This window comes from Talpa occidentalis, unplaced genomic scaffold, assembly GCF_014898055.3.
Source record: "Talpa occidentalis isolate TD23 unplaced genomic scaffold, MPIMG_talOcc4v2.1 talOcc4.3, whole genome shotgun sequence".
Classification (NCBI taxonomy): domain Eukaryota; kingdom Metazoa; phylum Chordata; class Mammalia; order Eulipotyphla; family Talpidae; genus Talpa; species Talpa occidentalis.
In genome coordinates, this window is record NW_023603184.1 from 29,265,411 (window position 1) to 29,293,123 (window position 27,713).

General features: G+C 36.5%; 1 protein-coding gene across 4 annotated transcripts in view; it reads right to left on the reverse strand.

Moving 5' to 3' along the window:
* BTBD10 (BTB domain containing 10) overlaps nt 1–27,713 on the reverse strand; it is a 68,372-nt gene that overhangs the window by 31,799 nt on the left and 8,860 nt on the right. For 3 of the 4 annotated variants that reach the window (XM_054699386.1, XM_037522693.2, XM_037522694.2), the window contains one exon: nt 12,986–13,141. The exons of the other annotated variant lie outside the window; for it this stretch is intronic. In XM_054699386.1, coding sequence (XP_054555361.1) covers nt 12,986–13,086 — 101 coding nt within the window. In that variant the 5' untranslated portion in view covers nt 13,087–13,141. The remainder of the gene's footprint in view (nt 1–12,985; nt 13,142–27,713) is intronic. 4 annotated transcript variants of the gene reach the window in all.

The following is a 27,713-nucleotide window of genomic DNA, read 5'->3' on the forward strand; positions in this document are numbered from 1 at the left end:
ACTCTAAAATCACAATCTTTTTAAAGATTTATTTATTTATGCATACAAGAACTGGGGTATAGGGCCTCCCTGGTGGCGCAAGGGGTTAATTAAGCACCGCACTATGAAGCAATCCGCAGCCTCTGCAGCACAAGTTCAATCCCCGGCTGGCCAGCGAGAAACCCACATGGCAAAGTAGACCTCTTCTCTCTTGCTTGCTGCTCCCCTCAGTGGTGTATTTCAGTCCATCTGCCTGTTTTGCTCCCCGCTTTGTCTCTGGTAAATCCTCTCACCACCACCCCTGCATCTATGACCTGTACCCCAGCTCTTGTATGCATAAATAAATCTTAAAAAAAAAAAAAAAGAACTGGGGTACAGGTCAGAGGTGCAGGGGTTAAGAGGATTCACCAGAGATAGAGTAGGGAACAGAACAGGCAGATCAACTGAGATACACTGCTGAGGGGAGCAGCGGGCAAGTCAGGAGAGGTCTGCTGTGCTATGTGGGTAGATCCCTGGTCGGGGATCGAACTTGTGCTGCACTGGCTCTGGATAGCTTCAAAGGTTGTGTCTTGACCCCTTGCAACACCAGGGAGGCCCATAAAATCACAAATTTCAACAATATTTATGAGGTTATGTAAACAAATCTACCTTAAACGGCATTGCTAAAAGAAAATACTTCCATTTAAAAATTTTGAAACGTCACAAACTTATAATGCTGTTTTATCTTACACCAACTTTTCACTTAACTTTTAAAATCATGCACTGAAGCATAAGGAAATCAACAGGCAGAATAAATTTCACCAAAAAAAGTTTAAAATCTACTAAAATGGTCACTCAGAGGAAAACATCTATTTTTAATCAAACCTTGACTATTAACTATGCATGAATTTCTGCATATGACTTTGCTGCCTAATTTGTCTTTAAAAATTCTAACTATAGCTTTCAATAGACAGGAAGATCACATAAGGACTGAAGAGGAATTTAAAGGTTTCTATCATTTTGTTCAGTGAAACTATATACTCTAACCAGATGAAAGAAAGTTTTAGACTAAAGTAATATGTATTAAAAACCCAATAGTAAAGCAAAATAATAAAAACCACACCACTCTCTGAATGGATAAATTATGTTATATCCATATAAAGTAATATTACTAAGAAAAAAAATGCTGATATAGATTTGCAGATATATATATACACACACATATATATATATAAAGTTTAACTGAATCTCAAGGAATTATGCTGAATGAAAAACCTAAACCCAAAAAGTTACATAGTGTGTGAAAATAAAATGACAAAATGACTGTGATGGAGAACAAATCAGGGTTTGCCAGTGGTTGGGGTTAGGGAAATGGTATGATTGTAAGGGTAGTATAGTATGGGGCTTCCCTGGCGGCACCAGGGTTAAAGTCAGTGCTATCTATCACCAGCCACTGTGGCATGAGTTCAATCCCCAGTCAGGGAGCTACCTACATGGTGCAGCAGACCTCTCCTGACTCACCCACTACTGCCCTTCAGCAGTGTATTTCAGTCAATCTGCCTGTTCTTTTCCCCACTTTGTCTCTGGTGAATCCTCTCACACCCCACACCTTTGACCTATTCCCCAGTTCTTGCATGGTTTAAATGGTACTTAAATCCCCAATTGCCCCACAAAAGACAACTTTAGCAAGAAATAAAGCCCAAAAAAGTTTTAACATTCACACCAAATCCTGAAATGAATCTTCTTCCTAAAATCCCACTATCAGATATGACAGCAAATAGTGAGGTAGAAGCAAAAGTAACAGCAAAGAAGTTTTGGATAAACTTGTTTTATGACTGCTCAAAAAGCATCTTTTCTTTACTTTTTTTTTTTTTTTTTTTTTTAAAGATTTAGTTATTTTTATACAAGAGCTGGGGTAGAGGCTAGAGGAGTGGGAGGGTGAGAGGATTCACCAGGGACCGGGCAGGGAACAGAACAGGCAGACGACAGAAATACAGTGCTGACGGGAGCAGCGGGCGCGACAGGAGAGGTCTGCCACACCATGTGGGATTCTCACTGGCCGGGATCAAATCCGCACTGAAGAGGCTGCGGACAGCCTTCACAGTGCGGCGCCCAACCCGCTGCGCCACTGGGGAGGCCCTAAAAGCATCTTTTCTTAAACTGAAATCAAATGAAGACAGATGCAGTAAGTTTTGACAGAGAAGTACCCCTTAGTGATCAAATTTTAACATTTTACTATCAATATAAGTTTTCCTAGCTGGTAAAAATGAAGTGCATGTAAATGGTGAGTTAGAAGTTTCGTTTGCTTTTAAAATGTCCATTACCTTTCTTCTGGCTTTTGAACTAGTTTTTCTAAATAAATGAAGTTGCTAGACAAGCAGCTCTCCAAACTGAGGAGTCTCTGAACTTTCCTTTATAGTATAGTTATAGTATTTAATGTTATAATGCTATTTTTTTTTTTTTTAGTTCTACCATTACTTTAATTCGCCCTAGATATCAGGTAGTTGCAACATACAATGACAATTAAACCCTACAATAACTGAAAGTATTCTTAATCTCTCACCTAGCAATTCTTTTAGTCTTATCATGTGTTCCCTCTATTCACTGAGAACCTATCTTATGCTACACTATTCTAGCCCTGGTGAATATAGGTGAGAAAGTCTCTGCCCTCAAAAGTAATATATCCTAAAGGAAAGAAATAGACTGCATTCAAATAAATATATTAAGTAGTATATGGTAACAAATACGATGAAGAAAAATACAGCAGGGAAAAGAAGAAGTCATTATTTTGAAGTGGGAGGCTCTATTCTGTAAGTGGACAAGAAAGGGCTCTTTGAGATGTCTAATCGACCTAAGGGAGTGAGAAATAGTTATGATAATGTGAAAAATAGTTATATAATGTATACAGGCGGGACCCTGTCACAAGAGTAATCCTTAGCTTTTCACAGCACTCACAAAGGCCAGGATAGGTGAAGCACAGAAATTAAGAAGTTAAAAGTTGAACTCAGAAAGTCATGAATAAAACCATTTGAGGAGACTCAAATGTTTTCAAGTGTTTTTGCTTTTTGCCTGAGTGAAATGGGTACCACTGAAATGTTAATTATATGATCTGATTTATGTTAGATCAACATAAATCAAATAGGCAATGGAAGAAAAGGGACTAAGGTAGAAACAAGTAACCATTTCAGAAGCTATTGCAAATAATTCAGGCGAGAGCAAAAGTATTTGGGCAAGGTTGTTGCAATGCACATAATAAATGGTGGACTATAAATTTTGTAGTATTAAACTTCTGAATTCAATAAATGAAAAGGTGGGAGAGGTAAGAGGAGTCAAGAATGATTAAGACTTTACTTTGACCAAGTAGATTGGAAGATCCACTTACTGAATGAGAACAAATGACAAGATTAGGTATGGAAAGTGTAGGTTTATCTTTAGACATGTAAGAGTAAGATGTTTATAAGACATCCAAGTGCATATATTATATAGGACTTTAGATACAGAAGTCTAAAGTTCATGGAAAAGGTGCAGGTTAGAGAAAAAAATTGGAGAGCTAAAAACCACTGTATGTCTTAGCATTTTCTCAAACAACTCCCTACTATAGAAAATTAAAGTATTTCTAATAGCTGACCACTATTACTAATTGTGCAATAAATTTATTGTCAGACATTTTGTTTCCACTGAATAGTCACTGATATAATAAATACTAAGTAAATTATTATTTTCTGCCAGGTACTATTCCAGGTGCTGTTCATGATTGAGACTATAATAATGCACAACTGAGCATTTTAAAAGGTGATTTTAAAAATTGTAATTATTTAAAAAAAATCATTTGGAACATCCTTTGTACTTATTACCAAAGGGCCAAAATAAATAAGTCCAGTGGAAAAAGATAGGAAGCACAAATACGTATCAAGTGACTGTAAATATCCTAACATATCTCCTTCACAAAACAGGCTTCCAGAGAGAAATTATTGCAATTTCATCATCACATGTACTTCCAAATAGCCTTTTGAAAACATGAAATGACTAGTTCCATTAGATTTCCTCCTCTATACCTCACATTAAAATTTTAAGCATTAAAAGAATTAAAATTGAAAATCTAAACCTCAATTATATTGCAATTAATTGATAAAATTAATAAGAGAAAATTCATCAGAGGCCCTTTGATTTTGGTCATTCAATATACCTATCAATCAAATAAACAAACCAACCCACAGAAACATAGAATCTAAGTTTAGGGAAAAGACTTTTTAGATAAATCTAGTCAAAACATCCAATTCCTGAATCTTATTTACAAAGCTCCCTTGAATCAGCTGACTATTGTTGCTAATGACAGGAAAAGGTAATTTGTGTATCTGTTTAACAGTTTTGTGCTATCTTTTGAAAGTTCTGACTCTAAAGTAGCTTTTCCTTAACATTAGAGTTTAATTAAACCTTTTTATCTACACCGAGTTCAGGGTTCTGGGCTAGTTAATTCTTTTTGTGGGGAGCTGTCCTGTGCATTGTAGAATGTTTAGTTGCAACCCTCACCTTCACATTCATTAAATGTTAATTGCACTCTCCACCTCAGTCTTATCAAAAATTTCTTCAAACATTTCCAAATGCCCAATGAGGATCAAATCATTCCTCTAGAGTTTAGAACCACTGCCTAGTTCTCCATTATGACCAAATAACAACAACACTAACATTTGAATATTTAGTATATACAAGTCACAATATTAATATGTCACGTGTTTTTTCAAAACCATCCTCATTTTGCAGTTGAGAGAACATGTCTAATTAATTGACAGATCTGAAATGTGGATTGTTTAAAAAACATAACAGATCCAAAATGTAGTCACTTATGCTAAGCCCCACAGCATCAAACTAAGACATAGTAAGTTTCAGTTCTTCCTGAAATACAATCTAAAAACAGTCGTTGGGGCCTCCCCGGTGGCGCAGCGGTTGAGCGCTGGGTTGCGAAGCTGCCCGCGGTCTCTGCAGCGCCGGTTCGATCCCCGGCTGCTCCCCGGCCACCGGAGGAGGGTCCCACATGGCGCGCAGACCTCTCCTGCCGCCCGCTGCTCCCCTCAGCAGTGTACTTCGGTCCTTCTGCCTGCTCTGCTCTCCGCTCTGGCTCTGGTGAATTCTCTCACCCTCCCGCGCTTCTGACTGTACCCAGTGCTTGTATAAACAAAACAAAAAAAAAAAAAAAAAAAAAAAAAAAAACTAAACAAATAAAGAAAGAAAGAAAGAAAACATGCCTCTATATAAAAAAAAAAAAAAAAGTTAAAAAAAAATAAATAAAAAAATAAAAACAGTCGTTGGGAATGGCTGAATAAGCACTAGTTAGTAACCTGCCTGACAGATTCCTGCAATGCCCTCAAGAAAAATAACCTCGTAATAACAAACCTGTCTTTGGTCTAATATAACTTCCCAGTTCCCTTTATGCATATGAAAGTCATTCATTTCATGCAGTGTCTGAGTCCCTTTCCATCTACTAGATTTATGTGGTCTAATTTGATTTCTGCTCAAATAAACTCTTAAAATTTTTTAATATGCCTCAGTTAATTTTATTAACAGACCTGACGAGTTCAATTTCAGAGTTCTTTTAACTTCAAGCAAGTCTGACTTAAACCGAGCCTAATTTCTTTCCCAAAGGACATATATGAAGACAGTTCCTAGTATAAGATTCTGTAATATCCACCAGAGCTGCCCTACCTCCAAGACCACTAAATTCTCAATACCTTAAGCTGGCAAGGTTTCCACAGACTTCCTTTTGAATTCAGACAGAACTAAACACAAAGTCTTCTTTTCCATTAATTAGTGGTTTTTTGTTTTTTTTTTTTAAGGAGGCGAGGGAGAGATGGGATGATGGCAGTCCCACTATACTTTTGTTTATATCAAGGTTACTGCCAACAACCACCCTAAGGTCTTTTCCATATGTGATGTTGTAAAGTCATGCTGCCACAATGTATATTAGTGTTTTTCAGGCCTTATGTCTACTGCTAAAAAGTCTGTTTAAATTTAGTCCAACAACTCATACTCAGATCATTTTGGATCACTTAGTATGTTATTTACTATACTTATAAATCTGTCACAAATGTGATTAATTTGTCTACTCCAGATTCATGATAAGACAAAGTAAACAAACTGACTGTGTAGATCAATAACCTTTGAATAGGGTCATTCAAAATCAAAACTGTTGATTAACATAATCAACAAACAACTCACCTTTCCTTCACCTTACACTCATAAATCCAAATAAATTTTATTGCTATTAGTCTACCAACTATATCAGAGAAAAATCAAAAGTGCATTGTTAATTTTAGCCAACTCATTCTGGATAATTTTAACCTGTTTTTGTTCAAGTTAGTCATAAACAATGCTTTTTAATGTTTATTCTAAAATCTACCCTTTTTCACAACAAAGCAAAACCAGACAATTATAAATCAGAGACATACTGCAGGGAAGAAGGAGGGAGAGGCATCAGAGGGAGGGATGGAGGAGCACAGGGGACTGAGGTGATGGCACACGGGTGCATTGGCAAAGGAAACTATGGGGAATATACCTGAGGGGGTGGGAGGAAACAAATATTGTTTAAAAATGAACAATGATGTTAAAAATTAAAAAATTTAAAAAATAAAATCTACCCTTTTTCAAAATCAGGTCTAGAATCCCCTATCTTTTAGCACTTCCTGTACACTGCAAAAATGTTAAGATTTTATAAGAAGTTCCTTGAAGATGTCTCAAATGGCCCAGAAGACAAGTCATTAACTAGATGCATTCCTAACTTCTATACTCATTGTTTTTTTTTTGTCCTTCTACTTAGGTATGCTGCATCATCATCATCATCATCACTGATAATATTAGTAGTTTGCTCTTCTACTTTAACAAAGAAGCTGCTAATAAGAGTGCAGGGATTTTTTTTTCTTCCTTCATGGCCATGCATTATCATTACAATTTCCTTGATTACACCTTTTAAAATAGAACATAAGAAACCCTTTTGGTTGGTCATAGCAGTTTTTTTCAAAGTCTCAGTTCCTCTGAGCTCTTTTTCCCGATTTTTAAAAAGACTTATTTTCCATTTTTATGGAAAACTTAACCATTTCCTTAAACTTAACCATTTCCAAAACTTAACCACTTCCTAAACTAATGTGCCCATCTTTAAATAATTCATTGTGTTATCATACTAAGAAACTTTTTCTGTCCCCAAAATATCAAAATTTCATTTTTACTTGTGAAATTCTGATCTTGTGATCAAGAAAATCAGAAATCTGTGAAATTACAAAATATACATTAAACAGTTTTTAAGAATTATGCTACAGAAGACTATTTCATGACAGAGGTCTTTTTTTTTTCAAGGGATGGGTTATATAGTAGTATATACATAATATACCCAAATCATTTTATGTTTATGTATATGATTTTATATTGGTACATACACAGGATAACCTTTTTTCTTCTATGTGCCTTTCAGTATTTATCCAATTATGTATTGAATATATATGACTTTTAAAATAACACAGCAGAAGCAAAAAAAAACATTCTATGAAACATAAAACAAAAAGATCTAGCTTGAGAATTCTACTTTTATAAACTATTACTAAGACAAGCTTAGAAAATCATTTCTGAACACTAAATCACAAAAAAAGCTAATACAAGATACCACTCATTAATCCATAGAAGTCAAGCCAGCCATCAAGATGATCAAATTTTTAGAGATTAAACGGAGAAAATCACAACTTCCTCACTTTTGAAGGAAAGAATGCTATCAACTATTTAAATACATTAAAAATAAAATAATTTTTAAATGTATATTCCCCAAAATCCTTTCCAAATGAAAGACCAGCAAGACTCATCTTTCACAAAGGATAGAAGAAATAGCCATGAGTCAAAATGTTTAAAACTGTGGTAAATTTACTAATAAAGCAAGCAATATCACCTGTTAATATTTAAAGCCTCATATAAGAACAATTATTTTTATTTAGAAATTCAGACTGGATGAAAATCAATTTGCAATTATCCAAAAACTTGACTTGTTTGCTATTTCAGAGGCACTATGTAAATCATCTATTCAGAGTCTATGTACTAAAAAACTAGAAGGTCACTTTAATCAATTAAAATTTTATCAAATATATTTGGTTCTGTGAAATATTACTACATACTATATGTGGTTCAACTAATCCTTTATTCATCCAAAGTAAAAATACATTCACCTTTTCTTTAGAAAACAATTTCAATTATTTCATTTCTCTATCTTGAATTTTATTTTCAAATATATCAAGTATATTTCTAAATTAATCTTTTCTTAAATTTTCTGATATTCATAAAAATACCAAATATAAAGCATTCTCAAGTTACATGAAGATTTTAATGACCTAAAAGAAATAAAAACAGCATTAAAACCCATGAAAACAACATAACAAACTCCATTTATTTTAGATAACTTGCCATTATACTGACAATCAAGACATGATCTTTCACATCCAAAATGTAAATGATCATAATGAAACAAAGGTCAAACACATCTTTCTCAATTTCTTATATTTATATATGTATATAAGTATAACCCAGCAATATCATGTAATAAATGAATACACACCTTCCTTTGGTATATGCCAAAGAAGACACACAAAAGCAAGAAAAAAATTTTGCAATCAGAGTATGAAGGGACTCTGCTTTTTCAAACAATGCAGCACTGAAAGCCAGGTCAGCATCCTTGGGCATTACTAGGAAACTTTAGCACATCTGATATTTCCATCATCTTCAACCCTCCTCTGAACAATCAGAAATTTTCCCAGTCTCCCTCTACCTCACCTGTCCAGATTTCCTTTAGCTTTCCTCTCTCTATTGTGTAATAACGCTGTTGCAGTTATTTAGGCTTTAAATGTTCAGAGATACAACCCCCTCTCTACATATTAATTCAGTTCATTTTCTCACAGACACTGACTCAGCCGTGGGTTGTGCAGCACTGACGTTTCTAACCAAACAGCATCGTGTGAGCTGCGATCGTCCCATTTCTCCATCTCTGTGCAGTGATTGGATATTGTAGCTGATAGACAGGCTGAAGAAAACTCAGGAGAGGACGGCTTTGAGATATGTAGATATGTTGCCAAATGCCATCTGTAAAGCTAATTCTAGCTCTGCCAGCTTGCCAAGGTTTTAAAAAACTAGGATGCAGCTAACTTTCTTTTTTCCTTTTAATATTTTATTATTTACCCATTCTGAGCAGTAAAGATTCTTTTTTAAACTAAAGGGAAAATATTATTTATACTTTAAGAATTCACTCAAGGAGTACGCTTTAAAGCAACCCAACTTTTCATTTCTAAACTGCTACTGGGACTGATAAGTGACTTAAAAGGGAAACTAGAAAGCTCAATCTTCACACAGTCTCAGAAAAAAATGAGCATGCGTACTTCTGTGGGAATGAAACCTTGCGGCAAAGTCTGCTATTGAATGTATGATGCATTTATCTTTAGTAACCTGAGCAGACTGCAGATCTGAGTTTTAAATAGTTGTATTCAACCCAATTCAAATATTCAAGAGCTTTTATTTAACATGTTGCCAATCTAGGCATTTATAGAAAAGGTGCTTTTTTCCTACCTTAACTAGAAAAAAAACTCCTCTAACCTATAAAAAAAAGTTGTCACAATTCCGGTTAAATAAACCAACTGAAATGAGCTTTATCCTCTCAGCAAACTACCATACCCTTCTATATGTATTAATATACTACACAATTACTCAGAAAAAGAACTACACAATTACTCAGAAAAAACAAAGTTCAGTAATTTCTGTCTCATCTTTTAGATCATTTCAAAACTACATTCAAAAGAAAGTACCTTAAAGTTGTATCAGATGGATGAGAAATCATTATGCAATGCCTATCAACCCCTCAAACCTCAAAGATAAGCACACATACAGCAGTAAATATTGTTACTTTTATATTTCAAGACATTTATCTTTATCCTTGTCAATAAAGGCGGCGGGGGGTGGGGGTCGGTAAAAAGAAAAAGACTGAAAAAAGCAGGCTATTCTAAAATGCAAACAGAAAAAACAAATTTAAACTTTTTATATTATCTGCAAAAGTTGAATCAAAGTATACTTATTTCTATACTGCTTTTTGTGTCTTCCTCTCAAATTCACATGGTGAAATATATTTCACCAATGTAATGGTATTTGAATGTGAGAAAGTGATTAGATCACGACACTAGAGCCTTTATGAGACCCGAGAACTACCAAGTTCTTTCTACCATATGGGGACACAACAAGAGGATTATGTGAACCAGGAAGACAGTGCTCATCATACACTAAAACATGCTACCCACCTTGATCATGGACATCCCAGCCTCCAGAACCATGGGAAACTTCTGTTGTTCACAAACCACCCTGTCTATGGTATTCTGTTACAGCAGCCTAAAGAGACTAAGATATTTACTTTCTATACATTTAAATACATCAATTCTGTTTGAGGTGGCAATGTGCCCACCTACATTTCTTAGCCTTCCTAATCCGGAGATGACCATATGATATAGTCCTAGCCAATGATTTCTAAGCAGATACCTGCAGGAAATTCCTCAGATATTTAATTTCCTGATATAAATGAAGCCTTTTCCCAATGTTCCCTTCTCTCTTCCTCCTCCTCATTGGCTGGAAGGTGGACAAGGTGACTGGAGTCACAGTAGCCATCTTACGACCATGAGGAAAAAGTGAGAAATTGAGAGGTTTTTGACCCTAACATCTTGAACTCACTAAATACACATCAGGCATTCTTATATGTACAAGAAATAATAAACCCCTAACTAAAGCCAGTAATTAATCTGATTTTCTTTTACTTAAACGTCACTAAATACACAAGATTCAAAAACAGGATGAGAGTATGTAGAAGCACAGATGAAACAAAAGCAGCCATAAGTTGGTAACGTGAAGCTGGGAGATGGGTATATAAAGGTTCGTTATATGCGTTCTATTTACAAGTACTATAAGTTATTTAAAATTATTCAAATAAAAAGAATGAGAAACTTGTTTATAAATCCCAGCTCAGGCATTTACAAGTTGGATAGACTTGGGCAGATTTATTAAGCTTGTTTTTTTTTTTCATCTGCCAAATGGGGAAGGTAAAGCAATCTACTCAACTCTACTAGACAAGATAATCCAGACAAGATAATCTCTCCAGAAGGCACCTGGTAGGGATGTCCCCATATACCTAATCATCCAAGGATTAGTTCCAGTCCAATTTTCATCTATTCAAGTTGATACTGATTCCTCCCCTGCACTCTTATTTTATTACAACTCACTATCACAGTGTAGTGCCCTACCTACAAAGCATTACAAAGTATTAAAGCATTCCATTATGGTACTGACACACTTCTGAATCTCTCCTAAACTGAGTGCAGGATCTCAAGAATACTTACTGATTGATAGCAAATTAACTGGGAGACTTTTTAAAACTATCAATTCAAAAATTATCATTAAAAAAAATAAACTGTATTTTTTAAAGTATTGTAAGTTATATGCTCCTAAATATACAGGAACAAGAGGTCCCTAAAAATAGCTGTTTTTCTTTGATGTGAAAGTCAACTCAAAGGATTCCATGGTATTTCCATTAAAAGAAAATTGTATATACATGTATGTGTATATGTTCACACATACCTGAATGTATTACTATTTATTATTACTATTTATTTTCTATCTTTAATGTTTTTCACTTAAACAACCAATACTGCTGCAGTCTACCTGAAAACATCATCCAAAAGTTACTATCAAGAACAGCTATGGTATTTGCCATTGAAATGAAATACCAGTAATGAAGTACTGTTAATTTTATAAAATACACAATAGCTTGTTTTTACCCTGTCAACACATAAAGCAGTATTGCATATCAGCAGAAAAACATTAAGAGCTAGAAAGGATAACATATAATTTGCCTGGAAAAAAGCATACAGCACAGCAGATATCTAGTCCCATTCAATATCTCTCTAATCTCAAAGATGAAATAATTATTCATATAAATAGGATGGAAAAAAAGAACTAGAGCATCAGTTGAACACACATGTACACCAAAAATTTAAAAAAATCAAAAAGCATTCATATCAAACAAATTAATAAAGTCAAGTTCAACGTTTTCCTCACCATATTAAGTCTTCAAAAAAGGCATACATCTTATCAGGAAACTTGAAAAGTACCAGTCACTCGTTTTTGCTAACTATAGCATATGGTTTTAAAATGCCTGATTTATTTCTTTAAAATTAAAATTTTACAAAGGACTTTAATATCATGGCATGTTTTTATGCTTTTTCAAGAAAGCTAGTATTAGTTATCAGTGATCAGGAGAATTGTATATTCGAGTAAATTAAATGCTCAATAATAACCCATAAATATTCAAAAGCACAATACTCTATAAATAAACATGCTTACATACCTGTAATATGTGGTTTATGAATTGTCAATCAATACCTTAAAATATCAGATCATAAAGTATTCTAAATGAGACGTGCCACAATAAGTCACATGGCACAAAATAAAAACTTTAACAATAATAAACAGGATGAAACTTTTGAAGTTAATTTCATTTTATGCATTAGAATTTAAATGAACCAGTAGAGCCACTACAGAAAAACTGATTTTCCTATTAAGATGAGGATGACAGCACAAATACAAAAATTCACAAAGTTAAAAATGTATAAAGGCAAAGACTGACATTAGGCTGCAAATTATCATGTATACCTACACATACAATGTATTCAAGAGCATAAAATAAATTCTTCCTCTTTAGGGTTTTAAACACAAAAGAATTAATCTGTCTTGCCAGACTTCCCAATTAAATTAAATACAGCATTTATTCATGGAGTCAACTAAGGAGATTTTAACATTATTTAGATATAAAATTACAAATTAAAAGGAAAGAGATATTTCTCTAGAAATCATTTAAACAGATATACAAACATTTTTAACCCGCCCCCACATTCTGACAGGACTTGCCACAACCCAATGCAGTTTGACACTTAATATAAATCATTTTATGTGAAATACGTATTTTTCTACCTACCTTGAATGTTTATAAAGTTTACGAGGTCTACTATGCAATTTCCGATCCCAATTCTCTGGATCACTGGAGTTACTGTCATAGGGATGAGGCCGTCCTGCCATGCCACTTCAAGCTTCCTCACACTACTGCTCTGTAAGCACATGTAGCACCCATAACCTACATAAAAGAGTAGTGTTGACCTTTAAATCTATTCCATGTAGAATAAAACAGTCACAGAATTTTACATACTTTCTGGTAATATTGTGGCATTTTTTTAAGTGATTAAAACAGGATCATAAAATATTGACATACAAAAGGTCACAAGGCAGATTAAAATAAAACAAAGGCTAATTCAAATTCCTAAGAAGTCTTTTTAAGCACTTTTCATTTGATTTATCTAAATTTGCTACCCCAGTGGAACAACTCATTAATGTGACATTTATATTTAGTAAACACACTTAACTGCCATCTGGGTACCTCATGTTTCCAAACATCAAGATAGTACCAAAAAAGACAAAAACAGTTCCACAGACTGGTTCTTTCAGACAAAATTTCACTTACATTTCCTAATTTCTAAAAGTTTAAGACGCTTAACAAAGTATCCAATAAGATTAAGAATGTTATTTCTTTAACCAACTTAGAGATCCTGAATTGAAATTTAGTATTTGCTCAAAAATAAAAATATATAAAACATCCTGGTAGTCCCTGCCCTGTAACATAGTTACCACAAAAAAATCTTATCAATGATTCACATACTTTGTGCCTTTTCATATGTGAGTTCTGTGATTTATTTCTACTACTCATGAAATTAAAGAAAACTCCCTAACAAAACAGCTTTATAGAATACCTGAAAATAAACACTTTATATTCTCTTTCCAACTTAATGTTCCCAATCACCTTACAAAGTAGACATAATCCCCACAGAATTAAAAAAATCTCAGTTTAGTAATTTCGCCAAAAATCATAATGCTGGTAAATGTCAGGATTTTGAAGAACAATGAGAATTAACTATGTGGAATAAAATCCTTGATCTTAAAAAAAAAAAAAGCTCAGATTGGCATATTCTGTTGGGATTGTCAGATTTGATTTTATCAAACACTAAATGTTAGACTAAACAATATGAACAAGTTATATAAATTGGACCAGAACCCAGGTTTCCTGACACCTACTCTCCTATGTTTTCTACGTATGTGTCCAAGCTGGATGTGATAAAGGGAAGTAAGGGAGAGTTGTGCTTAAAAGTCAAAAGGAATTCAGAATTGCGTAAAGACTACATCTTCCCGCACTTGATAATGTATGGTAGTACAATTTCACAAAAGAACAAACAAAAAAAAAACTCAACAAAGTCACCGAAATTGTGAGTCTATGTCAGAACTCAGAAGAAACACTTCCATTTTAGAGAAATTTTCCTGTTTTTTCCTCCCAGTCACTTAGTACTTTCTTTCCATAAAGTGTTGAACATTTTACAATAAACACTTTAACGTAATAAATAATTAGGTAGATCAATGAGCGAAATAAAAATAATGAAAGGGAATGTGGAGAACTGCACAAAGGCTAATTCAAATTCCTAAGCAAATGCCGCACAGTTTACTTGCTGAAAGCTCCTGAAAAAGGAAACCTATTTACTTAATCACTGAAGAACTGAAAATCAATCGGGTATTACACGAACATAAAAACCATAACCTTGGGCCTCCCCGGTGGCGCAGCGGTTGAGCGCTGGCTTGCGAAGCTGCCCGCGGCCTCTGCGGCGCCGGTTCGATCCCCGGCTGCTCCCCGGCCACCAGAGGAGGGTCCCACATGGCGCGCAGACCTCTCCTGCCGCCCGCTGCTCCCCTCAGCAGTGTACTTCGGTCCTTCTACCTGTTCTGCTCCCCGCTCTGGCTCTGGTGAATTCTCTCACCCTCCCGCGCTTCTGACTGTACCCAGTGCATGTATAAACAAAACAAACAAACAAACAAATAAATAAATAAATAAATAAATAAAAACATGCCTCTATTTAAAAAAAAAAAAAAAAAACCCATAACCTTACCTTGAAAATAAAAAACCTCAATCTCATTTGAGTTTTTAATTATAAAAATGAAAACAGATTTACTGAAAAAACTTACTAAAACTTCAGTTTAAAATTACAGCTAGTCATCTCTACAGAGGAGATGAAAAGGAAGAGAAAGGATGAGGAAAAAATCAGACACACAAAGGAGTAAGTCAAACAGAAAAATGTAGTCATGTAACAGGGTGGTCCCCAGGAAAGGGGGAGGTTCCCTGCCCCACCCAAGGGGGGCTGGAGCTGAGCAGGAAGAGGAGAAGCTGCAGAAGAGACTGAGGAAGGCAGCAGGATGGAGCCAGGAGACACGTGAAGAAACTGCGCTTGTCTTTTGGTCGTGGCCTGGGTGACACTGATGTGGGTGAGACCCATGGGGAGGTGACAATGGCAGCTTTTATCTTGATGTTGATTTTGCTCTTTTCCTTCCGGGCTTGTCTGGTTGTTTCTGATCCTTTGCTGTGGGTCCCCACTGGAAGATGCTTTAGACTTGTGGCAGGCTTTGGGGACTTGTTCTGCGCCATTCCCATATGGATGGACTTTTACCCACGAGGGGACGGGTAACTTTGGGTGCTTCACTTAGAAACTAGACTCTTTGCCTTACCTGTATTGTTTCCTAGTTTTATTAAAGTTCCTTCCCATTAAAGTCTCCTATGTTTTGTGTTGATGCGGCGGATGGCAGAACCCATTTAGAATAGGCAGGTTTGCGGGGTTTGGGCTGCCCCTCTCCCTGTCCTTTAACAGTCACAGAGCAACAGACACACAAGGGGTAAAACTGGTATTAAGAGAAAAACTGATAAAGTGGGAAAGGAAAGGCCCAACAGGTTCTGTAGAATGAGATTTAGAGCATTTTCTCCTTAATGTCTATGCTGTCCAGTTGATGGAAGCTTAGAGTAGAAAAATTTAGATGGAAAATCTCACAAGGACAAGAACCAGAAACAGGAATTTTGATTAACCAGTTGTTAAACCAGCTATGGAATTTTCCAGGAATCTGAGATAGGGTTAGAAAAGATTATCACTTAGAGAAAACCAACCCAACCTGATCCCAAAGAGATAAAATTCCACAAAGGAAATGAATCTCCCCCCAGCCCCCAAGGAGACTATAAAAGAAAACCCTTTGCTCTGACAAAAAGCAGCTCGGCTGCCTAGTCTATGCAGGTGCCGCTCTCCCCCCAACCCCTTTCTCTTTTTCCTAAAAAAAAAAAAAAAAAAAAAAAAAAAAAACCAAACAAAAAAAACAAACAACCAAAAAAAAACCCTACAAAATGCAGCTTTGCCTATTTGTGTCTATGCAAGTGTCATTTTCCTTAATAAACTGCTGGTGTGCCACTGAAAGGGAAACTGTCAAAATTATTCTTAGAGGGAGCCAAGAACCGCACACACCAAAACCCAATACCTGAACCCTAACACAGTAAGTGGTTTCAGGCCTTAATATTTTTTATAAGAGCATTTTATGTCCTCCTTACCCTTTATTATAAAGCTTAATCCCCTCTGGATAAAACAGCAACATGTCCACCAAAGAGAAAAAGATCCTAAACCATGGGAAGCAAAGACCAAAAACACCACATAACCACCAGGAATGGATGACATAAATTCAATTCATATTTTCCAACATTTTACAGTGGATATCATGTCTCTAGTGGGAGGAAATTCCATTATGTTTTCCCAAGCAATCCTGCTGAAATTAACAAGGTTGTATTTTACAGCCAGCCACAAGAAAGTAAAGAATGTTCAGATGGTTAACAATTAAGTCAATTGGAAAATCACATTTATATCAATACAACTTGAGGATCACCATGTGAAAGTTTTCTTCCCACTCCTTACCCCTAATAGAGATACTAGCATGAAATATTTGGAAAAATATGCCTGTACTTGTTTACATTTACTGGCATATTTCTTAAAGTTATCAATAAGCTATAGAGACACCTATACATAGATAAAAGAAATGACACATTTTATTCTATTTTGAAATGTCTATTGATCTCTTTCACTTTTTTTTTTTAAGATTTATTTATTTATACAAGCACTGGGTACAGTCAGAAGCACAGGAGGGTGAGAGAATTCACTAGAGCCAGAGCAGGGAACAGAACAGGCAGACTGACAAAATACACTGCTTAGGGGAGCAGCGGGCGCAGCAGGAGAGGTCTGTTGCACCATGTGGGACCCTCACTGGCGGCCGGGGATCGAACCAGTGCTGCAGAGGCTGTGGGCAGCTTCGCAGCCCAGCACTCAACCGCTGCTCCACCAGGGGAGGCCTGATCTCTTTCACTTCTATCTCTACACCATACTTGGTGACATTATATTTATATTTCATTTACTCATGCATGTATCTATTCAAGCCTTTACTGAACACATACTACAATATGCCAATCAATTTATAAGATGCTAAAGCAAATTAGACATTTTTCCTGTGCTCAAAAAAACCTCACCCTAGTAAAGGAAAAGAGACTCCACTAATGGCTCCTTAAGTCACGCCTGCATCTCTCTCCAACCTAGTCCTTGAACTTTTACCCCACCCTTCAACCATTAAATCTCAAATGTTCTTTAGGATTTTACCTTCAACTCTCTTCTTTGCTTGCTGGATACAGACACGGGGGGAAAAAAAACAAACTGGGATCAAACCCTTGAGAACACCAAGATTTACATACTACATACACGCTATTTTCATTATCTCTATCTGAATTCTTTATAAATACCCCAAATTCATTCTTGGCCTCCCACCATCACCTAGTATCATCTCTATTCACTAAGTGAAAAACATTTTTAAATCATCCTTGATGCCTCATTTTCCTACACCAAGTGTACTTCAAAGTTCTCATCTAATCCCTTCTTTCCCATTTCATTCATTCTATCCAAAAGTAGAACATTACTATGAAAACCAAAAATGATGTAATGGAAAAATTTACCATTAATGTGAAAAAAAAGTTTTACACATCCCCAGACACCCCCCCCCAAAAGGTATCAAATCACACTAACACATAAAACCTAAAGTAACATTAACATATAGTAAAAGTAGGAATAATATGATAAATATACAGCCTGCATAAAGTAGCTTGGTGGTACCTTAAGTCTAAGGTAGGGGGGACATCTGATTTGTAGCCAATTGTCATCTGAAATGCAGGGTGGTTCAGGAAGAGTAAGTCCTTTACCTGGGGAATCTGATGCAATCTTTGGGTATACAGTGTTAGAATTGAGCTGAATTCTCAGACACCCTGAGAATTGTTTGTTGCTGCGGGGAAGCCTCCATGCACAGTCATAATTGAAATCGTGGCTGATCCACCTCATCAGGAACAGTTGGGTGTGGTTAACTATCTTTGAGTTGGTCTTCAGAGAAGCAACAGATGATGCCAGGTCTGAGTCATACATGCACAGAAGTAAATGACCTTAAACTAAACTCCTACTGACATGGAACCAAGAAGACAGGAAGAAGGACCACCTGGATGGTATTCTAGAAATGAGAGCTCTATCCACTAGGAAGATACAGTCATTTGAAAAAGACTTCTCCCTGGGCCTCCCTGGTGGCGCAGCGGTTGAATGCTGGGTTGTGAAGCTGCCCGCAGCCTCTGAGACGCGGATTCATTCCCCGGCCGCAGGGCGAGGGTCCCACATGGCGCGCATACCTCTCCTGCCGCCTGCTGCTCCCCTCAGCAGTGTATTTCGTCTGTCTGCCTGTTCTGCTCCTTGCTCTGGTGAATTCTCTCGCGCTTCTGACTGTACCCAGTGCTTGTGTAAATAAATAAATAAATCTTAAAAAAAAAAAAAAAAAAAGACATTTCCCTATATGAATCAACTTGTAACTATCCAACCTATATTCTTTTACCTGCAGCCAGTCATGCTTTGCAAAATGTGATGTAAGACCAGTTCTCTGGCCATTTGGAGAGGTAGATCTGAGTTGTGGAGCTCCTGACCTGTCTCTGCATTAATAAGTCCTTTCTTGGGCCTCCCTGGTGGCACAGGGGTTAAAATACAACCTATGAAGCAATCCACAGCCACTGCAGCACAAGTTTGATTCCCAGCCGGCCAGGGAAAAACCCACATGGTGGGACAGACCTCTCCTGACTCACCCGCTGCTTCCCTCAGCAGTGTACTTCGGTCTGCCTGTTCTGTTCCCCGCTCTGTCTCTGGTGAATCCTCTCACGCCCTCCCCACTTCTGGCCTGTACCCCATTCTTGTATAAAAATAAATCTTTAAAAAAAATTTTTTTTTAAAGAAAGTCCTTTCTTTTCCCAAACCCTGGTTGCATATTTTTGGTACATATGCTCATCAGGTAGAATTTCTCGCTATCAGAATGGGGTTGGGAACACCAAAGCACAAGGTTAATATCTGTGCTTCCGACCAACTAGTTATAAATCAGAAGTTCTCAGGTTCAGTTAATTTGCTAGAATGGCTCACAGAACTCAGGAAACCTATTTACTCTCTAGATCACCAATTTATTACAAAGGATGTAACTCAGAACAGTCAGATGAAAGAGATTCATAACTCAAGGTATGGGAAAAGGCATGGAGCTTCCATATCCTCTTCAATTGCAGCCACTCTCCTCAAATCTCTACATTTTCATCAACCTGGAAGTGCCCTGAAGCCCCTCCTTTGAGGTTTCATGAAGGTTTCATGACATAGGCATAACTGATCAAAGATAGCTCCTGTAACAATCAGCCCCCATCCAAGTGTTTTTCAAGTTACCTTCATTAAAATAACAAGATACCTTTAATGCTACCAACATTTAGGAAATTCCAAGTCTTTTGGGAGCTAGAACTGTGGATAAAGACCAAATATATATAACATGTATGTTGAGCATCTGAATGACAAAATTAAGTATTTTTTATAAATCACAGATGTTTATCTTTCTCAGACTCTGCAAAGTATTTCAAGCGTCATGGAAACTGAAAAGATCTAATTGGTAAGAGTAAAAAGAGTGAAGAACAGAGTCACATAATGACACCACAGCCAGGAAATCAAGGATTTCTTCAGCTGCATAGAAAGTTGAATTAGTCAAGGGTGGAGATGGTAGATAAAGATCAAGATGTAGCTAAGAAGGCACTGAGATAACAAAATGTTCTAAGGTAACTTTTCCCATGTGGAAGAGATCTACCTTGACAGAGCAAATGAATCAGTTGAGATCTGCAAACTAAAAAGCAAACACCTGAATATTCACACTTTTGATTCTCTACTAGCTAAATAGAAGGCCTTCAAACAGTGTAAATGAAGACTTTCTAAAACACCAGAATCTTGAAGGGTCATTTGATAAGCAGCTCTCCTTAATAAAAGGCTGAAAACCCAAAAAAGCACAAAATATGATAGGTTTGAAAAAGTTCTAGAATGTTTTTATAATTTCCCAACAATTGAAAGTTTAAATTCTTAAACTGATAAGAACTAGTCATTTTTAGCTACATCAAGAACTAGAGAGGCTAAAGAGACTGAATACTAAACCACAGATAATTATGGGGGGAAAAAAAGAATTTAAGGAAAAAAAAAAAAAACAGGTGGAAATGAATTTTAAAATGAATTTTAAAATGAAAAGGAAACCAGAGGGTGAAAAGGAATCTACAAACAATGCCAAGAGAAGTGATCATGTAAGCCTCCTGCAGATCATTATTTAAATCCGGATAAAATATTTTAAAAACAAGTATTTAAAAGCACTGGAAAGTGTTGCAAATGATATAGTAGTGAAAGAAGAGCTTGCTCTTGAAAAAGTACACCTGGAAGAGAACAGAATCATGGTTCAGTGTGACATTTTTATGTTAAATGCCATCCTCACCTGCTACAATATGGCGAAAGAACGCAGGCGGGCACACAGCTCAAAGTAATAGAGAAAATAGTTTAGGCTGGAAGTGTAGCTGGAAATTAAAGGCAGACATACTGGGAATGACAGAACTACACAGACATGAGACCCAAAATATGGGCATAAACTGCTCAGCTAAGTTGCAAATGCATTAGGGAGATGCCAGGAATCCTCTAATGGTAGACTATACAGGAATTTACCCTTGAAAGATGCATGATGTTACGATCTATGAGTTTGAAATTTTTTTAACTGAGTTAATTCAATTATACAGAGCCAAGAGCAGAAGGCAGAAGTCTTTATTGGCCTTGGGAGTTAGAGGAAAGAGAACATCACTGACAGATGAGTTAGATATTAGGAGGGAACCCCCAGAAGTAGAGGAACCACAGAGGGCAAGGTCCAAAATCTCTGCCCAAAGGTTTGGCTGGCCACCAAATTACTCAGGTGCAGGTGCCATACACTTCCCTACACAATGCCCCAGAAGACCAAGCTAAAAAAACATGTAGCTAGAAGAACAAATAAGTAAGCACAGGTAATCAGATGCTACACGCTTCAGAGAAAGTTTGCAATTTGAGATCAGCTAAGGTAATGGTCCACATAAAAACACAATGTCTAGATTTGAACTAAAATTATGAAAGATGTGAAGAAACAAGATACACAGTAAAAGGTAAACAGAAACCAACTCCAAGTGGGTCCAAATGTTGGATTTAGGAAAGACTTCAAAGCACATGTTTTATCCAGATAACTAAAGTATATACAAAACTAAATTACCAAAATAGTCTTGATGAATAGCAGAAAGGGAATCCTAATAGAGAGGTGAAAAGTATCAAAAAAAAAAAAAAAAAGGAAATTCAGCTGTTGCTGAAAAGAGCTAAAATAAAAAAATTCATTAAATGGGTGCAACAGCAGATGGAATGATTTAAAATCAGGGAACTTGAAAATAGATCAATATAAATTACCCAATCCATTGAATAGAAAGACTGAAGGAAAATGAACAGATCTGCAGACACAGGTGGGACAGCATGTAATGACACATCTTAAGTAATTACAGTCACTATTGATCATATAATAAAAGGAATCTCAAAAACATAGTAAGTGAAGGAAGCCAGACTCAAAAGTTCTATATAATTCCATTTCTATAATATTCTCAGAAAGGTAATATTGTAAGGCAACCCAGAGGTAGGCCTAGTAAGTACTCACAAGGACAGTATATGGTAATTTGGAGGCTGATGAAGCTATTCTGTATCAAGATTGTGGTGGTTTTAGTTACAAAATTGAATGCCTTTGTCAAAATCCATACAACTGTACACCAGAAAGAATATTAATACATGTAAACTTAAAAAGAAAAAAAAAAATCAGCAGGGAAGTTTAATATTTATCAGCATCAAACACATTACCATGACATAATTAAAACTTTTTGATCAAAAACCCAAAATACACTCCTTACCATCCCAAACACACTTAATAGCTATCTTCCCATTGCCATAAACTTTCAATAATGAAAACTGTTGAGAATTTTTCTACTTCTACCACAACAGTGAGTGACTAACAGAAAAAGTTTTGGACTCAGATAAAACTACTTATATGACTTTGTAAAAGCTTCCTAGTCCTCAAGAACGCAACTTCCTTCAATAGAAAAGAATATAATTCTCATTACCATTATTTTATCTATTAGTACTATACCTGTCATTCAAATGTAAAGAGTGAGACAAAACACCTCATATAATACAATGCTGGACACACTACTAATAGACTATCATATGCAAACTTCACATATTTCATTCATTCATTCATAATTTCCTATTTGTCTTTGAGATCACAGAAAACAAAATTTCTAGACAGTTCCTTGATATTTACTGACCACCTATAAAGTGCGAGATGACTGGAATAAAAAGATAAATATGATATCATCCATGTTCTGCACATGCTATTTCTCAAATTCCTTTAGTTTAAAATACTCATAGGCCAAGGTGTCATATTGTGGGGTAGCATGTCTGAACTCCATCATTATGCACTGGGATAGTGTTTCTGTTACATGTTCCCCACCAAATAAAAAGACCCTTGGGGGCAAGATTTGTATTATTTTTGTTCCCACAGCTTAGTAAAAAATTGTGAGTTTTTACAAAGCTTTAATAAAGATGAAAGAAACAAAAGGACATATCATTCAACACAATCCACTAGTGGAGAGGAAACACAAGTTATGAATATTTATAGGAAGTCTTTTAACTTTTCTCAAAAAGGAATATAATTATACCCATATTTTAGTTATGGTAAAAGCACTGATCATGTGAATCTTACCCTCAACTGAACAAAAATTGTTAAAAATTCAATTTCTAATACCAATATATGCCCTCAGGAAGTAAACTAAGAAAGTGGAGTTAAAGGAAGTATAACAGTATCTCTGAAAGCATTTTTATTTTTTCTTATTTATTTATACATACAAGAAGTGGGGTACAGGCCAGAGGTGTGGGGGTGATAGGATTCACCAGAGACAGAGCAGGGAACAGAACAGGCAGACTGACTGAAATACACTGCTGAGGGGAGCAATGGGAGAAGTCTGCTGCGCCATGTGGGTAGCTCCCTAGCTGCCCGGGGATCGAACTCGTGCTGCAGAGGCTGCGGAGAGCTTCATGGTGCTGTGCTCAACCTCTTGCACCAACAGGGAGGCCCTCTGAAAGCATTTTTAAAGATATTATCAAATGGCCCTAAGTTTCCCCAAAATATTCCACAAAAACTGTCTATTTAAATCTCACAAAAGCCCTTCCAATTGTCAAGGTTTATTCTTTTCTGATTTGTTGCAGCTAAAATAAAGAAAATAAAACTGGGAACTTTAGGATATTTTTATACTAGATTATATGTGACTAGATTTTATGTAACTGGTTTCATAATAGCAAATTCAATTGATTTATTCTTTCATTCAAATCTATTGATTGCGTTCTTAGCATATTTTCAGGCATTTTGCTAACCACTAGAGACACTCTTAACAATCAGATTTAACAAATTGTAAGAAATGTCCACTTAGGGCCTCCCCGGTGGCGCAGCGGTTGAGCGCTGGGTTAGTGAAGCTGCCCGCAGCCTCTGAGGCGCCGATTCATTCCCCGGCCGCAGGGCGAGGGTCCCACATGGCACGCAGACCTCTCCTGCCGCCCGCTGCTCCCCTCAGCAGTGTACTTCGGTCCTTCTGCCTGCTCTGCTCCCAGCTCTGGCTCTGGTGAATTCTCTCACCCTCCTGCGCTTCTGACTGTACCCAGTGCTTGCATAAATAAATAAATAAATCTTTAAAAAAAAAAAAAAAAAAAAAGAAATGTCCACTTAAAGCAAGAAGGGTGGGCCTCCCTGGTGGCGCAAGGGGTGAAGTCTTAGCACTATGAAGCTATCCCAGCCACCACAGCATGAGTTCCATGCCTGGCCAGAGAGCTAACCCACATGGCACAGCAGGCCTCTCCTCAGCCCACTGCTCCCCTCAGTAGATCTGCTTGTTCTGTTTCCCACTCTGTCTCTGTTGAATCTTCTCACCTGGCACCACTGGCCTACACCCCAGTTCTTGTATGCATAATTTAAAAAACTAAAATCTCTAAAATAAAAAAAAAGGAAGGAAAATATTTTGTCTATTTGAAGAACTCTATCTAATCCATCAAAATGTAAGACTTCCAAAGTCAACTCACATTCAATTCTGGATCTCCCAGAAGTAATCTGTAGATAAAATCTATGTTAATTGATCTTATCAACACTCATAAACTGTCTATTCAAATTTCCTTAGCTCCTTATTTAAGGCAGTAACTTTAGTTTTTCCCATCTTAAATAGATTAATAAATGTTTTAAGCATTTTCTAAGTACCTACAATACATGATTAGTACTGTAAAGAAAAAGTTTATTGATTTTCCATTCATTTATAGGAATATAAAAGTTTGGTAGTGCAACTTCACACCTCACCATGTGAACATGCCCTTCACCAAATCTCCAGGGCCAAAAGTGCTAGATTCTTAAAACTCAATAAAAGGCATATATGCTTTCTCTCTAATGTTCTAAAAATACGCTTAATGTTTTCTCTATGCATTTGTTCTATTCTTCCTTTACTATTATCACTAAATAGCATTGCCTTCAAAACAAGAAACAACTTAACTGAAGTAAATCACCTTGACATAAAATTCAATAAAGGCAAATCTCCTATAAACTGATAAAGTGTCTAAATCAAAGGCGATTACACTCAACTCCAAGGAACCAGCAGTCTTTAAACAAACTCAGACTTTTAAACAATGTTTTCTTTTTTCCCCCTCAGTGAGGCTATTTTTGTAAGCTATGTATTTTTTCAAATAACCTTTACTTTGCTGTTTCATTTTGACTCATCATTATTCCCATTACCTTACATCCTTTTCAGATTTTTGCTCTGTTTATCTATATCATTAACTCAATAGACCAGAAAAGCCTTAAGTATGATTCAAGTTCTAGACTACAGAACTATGTATGGTAATGGAAATGGTCTACATCTGCCCTGATCAAAAAGTAGTTACCAGCCAACCATATGTAACTACTTAGTACTTTAAATGTTACAACTGAGGAAATCAATTTTTAATTTTCCATTTTAATTAATTTAGATTTAAAATTAGTCTGGCAACTACCATACTTGCCAGCAGTTACAGGCAAAATATTAGAATCTTCTCTACCAAAAAGTTTTTTGTCCTCTAAAAGCTTCATTTTAAGGACTTTAAAGTTTGCCTTTAGCCAAATACTTGCTCACAAAGAAACACTCTACATATTTTGTGTTACATTATCGGTAGTGTTCCATTTTAATAAAATAATTTTTTCTTATAGTTAAAAAGACATTAAGGCTGATTTCAAAAACAAAAAGTCATGGTACTGGGGGCCTCCCCTGGTGGAGCAGCGGTTGAGCGCTGGGCTGCGAGGCTGCTCGCAGCCTCTGCAGCACCGTTCGTTCCCTGGCCGCAGGTGAGGGTCCCACCAAAAAAAAAAAAAGGAAGAAAGAAGTCATGGTACTGGTACATGAATAAACAAATGACCAAGAGAAGAGAATAAAAGGTCCAGAAATAGAGTCCTAAAACAATGAAATTTGACATATGATAAAGCAGTTTTACAAATCACCTGAGGAAAAGACAGATACTAATAAATAGTATTACCACAACAAGATAAACATTTAGGAAAACGTAACATTAAATCTATACCTTACATATATACTAGGATAAACACTAAATGGATCAGCTAGCTAAATGTAAAAATTTAAATCATAGGGCCTCCCCGGTGGCACAGCGGTTGAGCGCTGGGTTGCGAAGCCGCCCGCGGCCTCTGCGGCGCCGGTTCGATCCCCGGCTGCTCCCTGGCCACCAGAGGAGGGTCCCACATGGCGCGCAGACCTCTCCTGCCGCCCCGCTGCTCCCCTCAGCAGTGTACTTCGGTCCTTCTGCCTGCTCTGCTCCCCAATCTGGCTCTGGTGAATTCTCTCACCCTCCCCTGCATCTGACTGTACCCAGTGCTTGTATAAAAACAAAAAAAACAAACAAACAAATAAATAAAACATTCCTCTATTAAAAAAAAAAAAAAATTTAAATCATACAAATACCGGGGAGGAAACGGGTGATTTCCTTCATAATCTGGAAGAAAGAAAAGCTTTTCTTATTTGACAATATAAAAATAAACACCTTTGCACTGCAAAAAAGCTGCAAAAACAAAAGTTAAACAGTTTTGCCTTATATTACAATGAGCTAAACCATACTATACTTTTTTTTAAAGATTTATTTATTTAGGCATACAAGAACTGGGATACAGGCCAGAGGTGTGGGGGGGTGAGAGGATTCACCAGAGACAGAGTGGGGAGCAAAACAGGCAGATTGACTGAAATATACTCCTGAGGGGAGCAGTGTGCGAATCAGGAGAGGTCTGCTGCGCCATGTGGGTAGCTCCCTGGCCAGCTGGGGATCGAACTTGTGCTGCAGAGGCTGCGAATAGCTTCATAGGTTGCGTCTTAACCCCTGGCACCACCAGGAAGGCCCCATACTATATACTCTTAAAGGTTAAAAAAAAAAAGAAAAAAAAAAAAGAAAAAGAAAACCCCCACCCCACAACAACAATTAAAAAAAAAGCATGCAGGAACTGCATGGGGAATTCTCGGAAATGGCCTTAAAAACTTGAAAATATGCTCAAGCTACCTCGTTAGAAATGCAAACTAACACCTCCAATTTCGGTGAGACTAGAAAGATGTTCTCATACACTGCTAATGAAAAACAAAAATGATATAACTCCTAAAGAGAGGAATTTTGCTATATCTAACAAAATTACAAACAGTACCCCCAGGACTCAGATATGCATCTAAGAAATCTATCCCGAAGACAAAACTCCAAAATTACTAGAGACTAAAAAATATGTTCATTCTGGCATTATTTGTAATAGCAAGAGACCAAAAATAATCTGAATTGCATCAAAAGAGGTAAACTGAATAAATTATGGTACACAATGAAATTCTATGCATCTATAAAAAATAAGGAATGTCTCCCCTCCTGTTTTGGACTAATACAGATTAATATCCTAAACAGAAAGAAAAGAAAAAAAAAACCTGGTGCAGAGCAAGTAACTATCTTTTATATATCTTTTGTGAAATAAAGGCAAAATCAAATATTCACATACTCATAAACACAAATATACTTAATTTGCTTATTTTTGCAGAAAGAATTGCCGTACAATAAAAAAGATACTAAAAGAAATACTTTTTTTTAAAGATTTATTTATGCATACAAGAACTGAGGTACAGGCCAGATGTGCGCAGGGTGAGAGGATTCAAAAGAGACAGTGTGGGGGAACAGAACTGCAGACTGACTGAAATACACTGCTGAGGGGAGCAGCCAGAATGAGAGGTGTCGCAGAGGTTTGCTGCGCCATGTGGGTTAGCTCCCTGGCCAGTTGGGGATCCAGATCGAACTCATGCT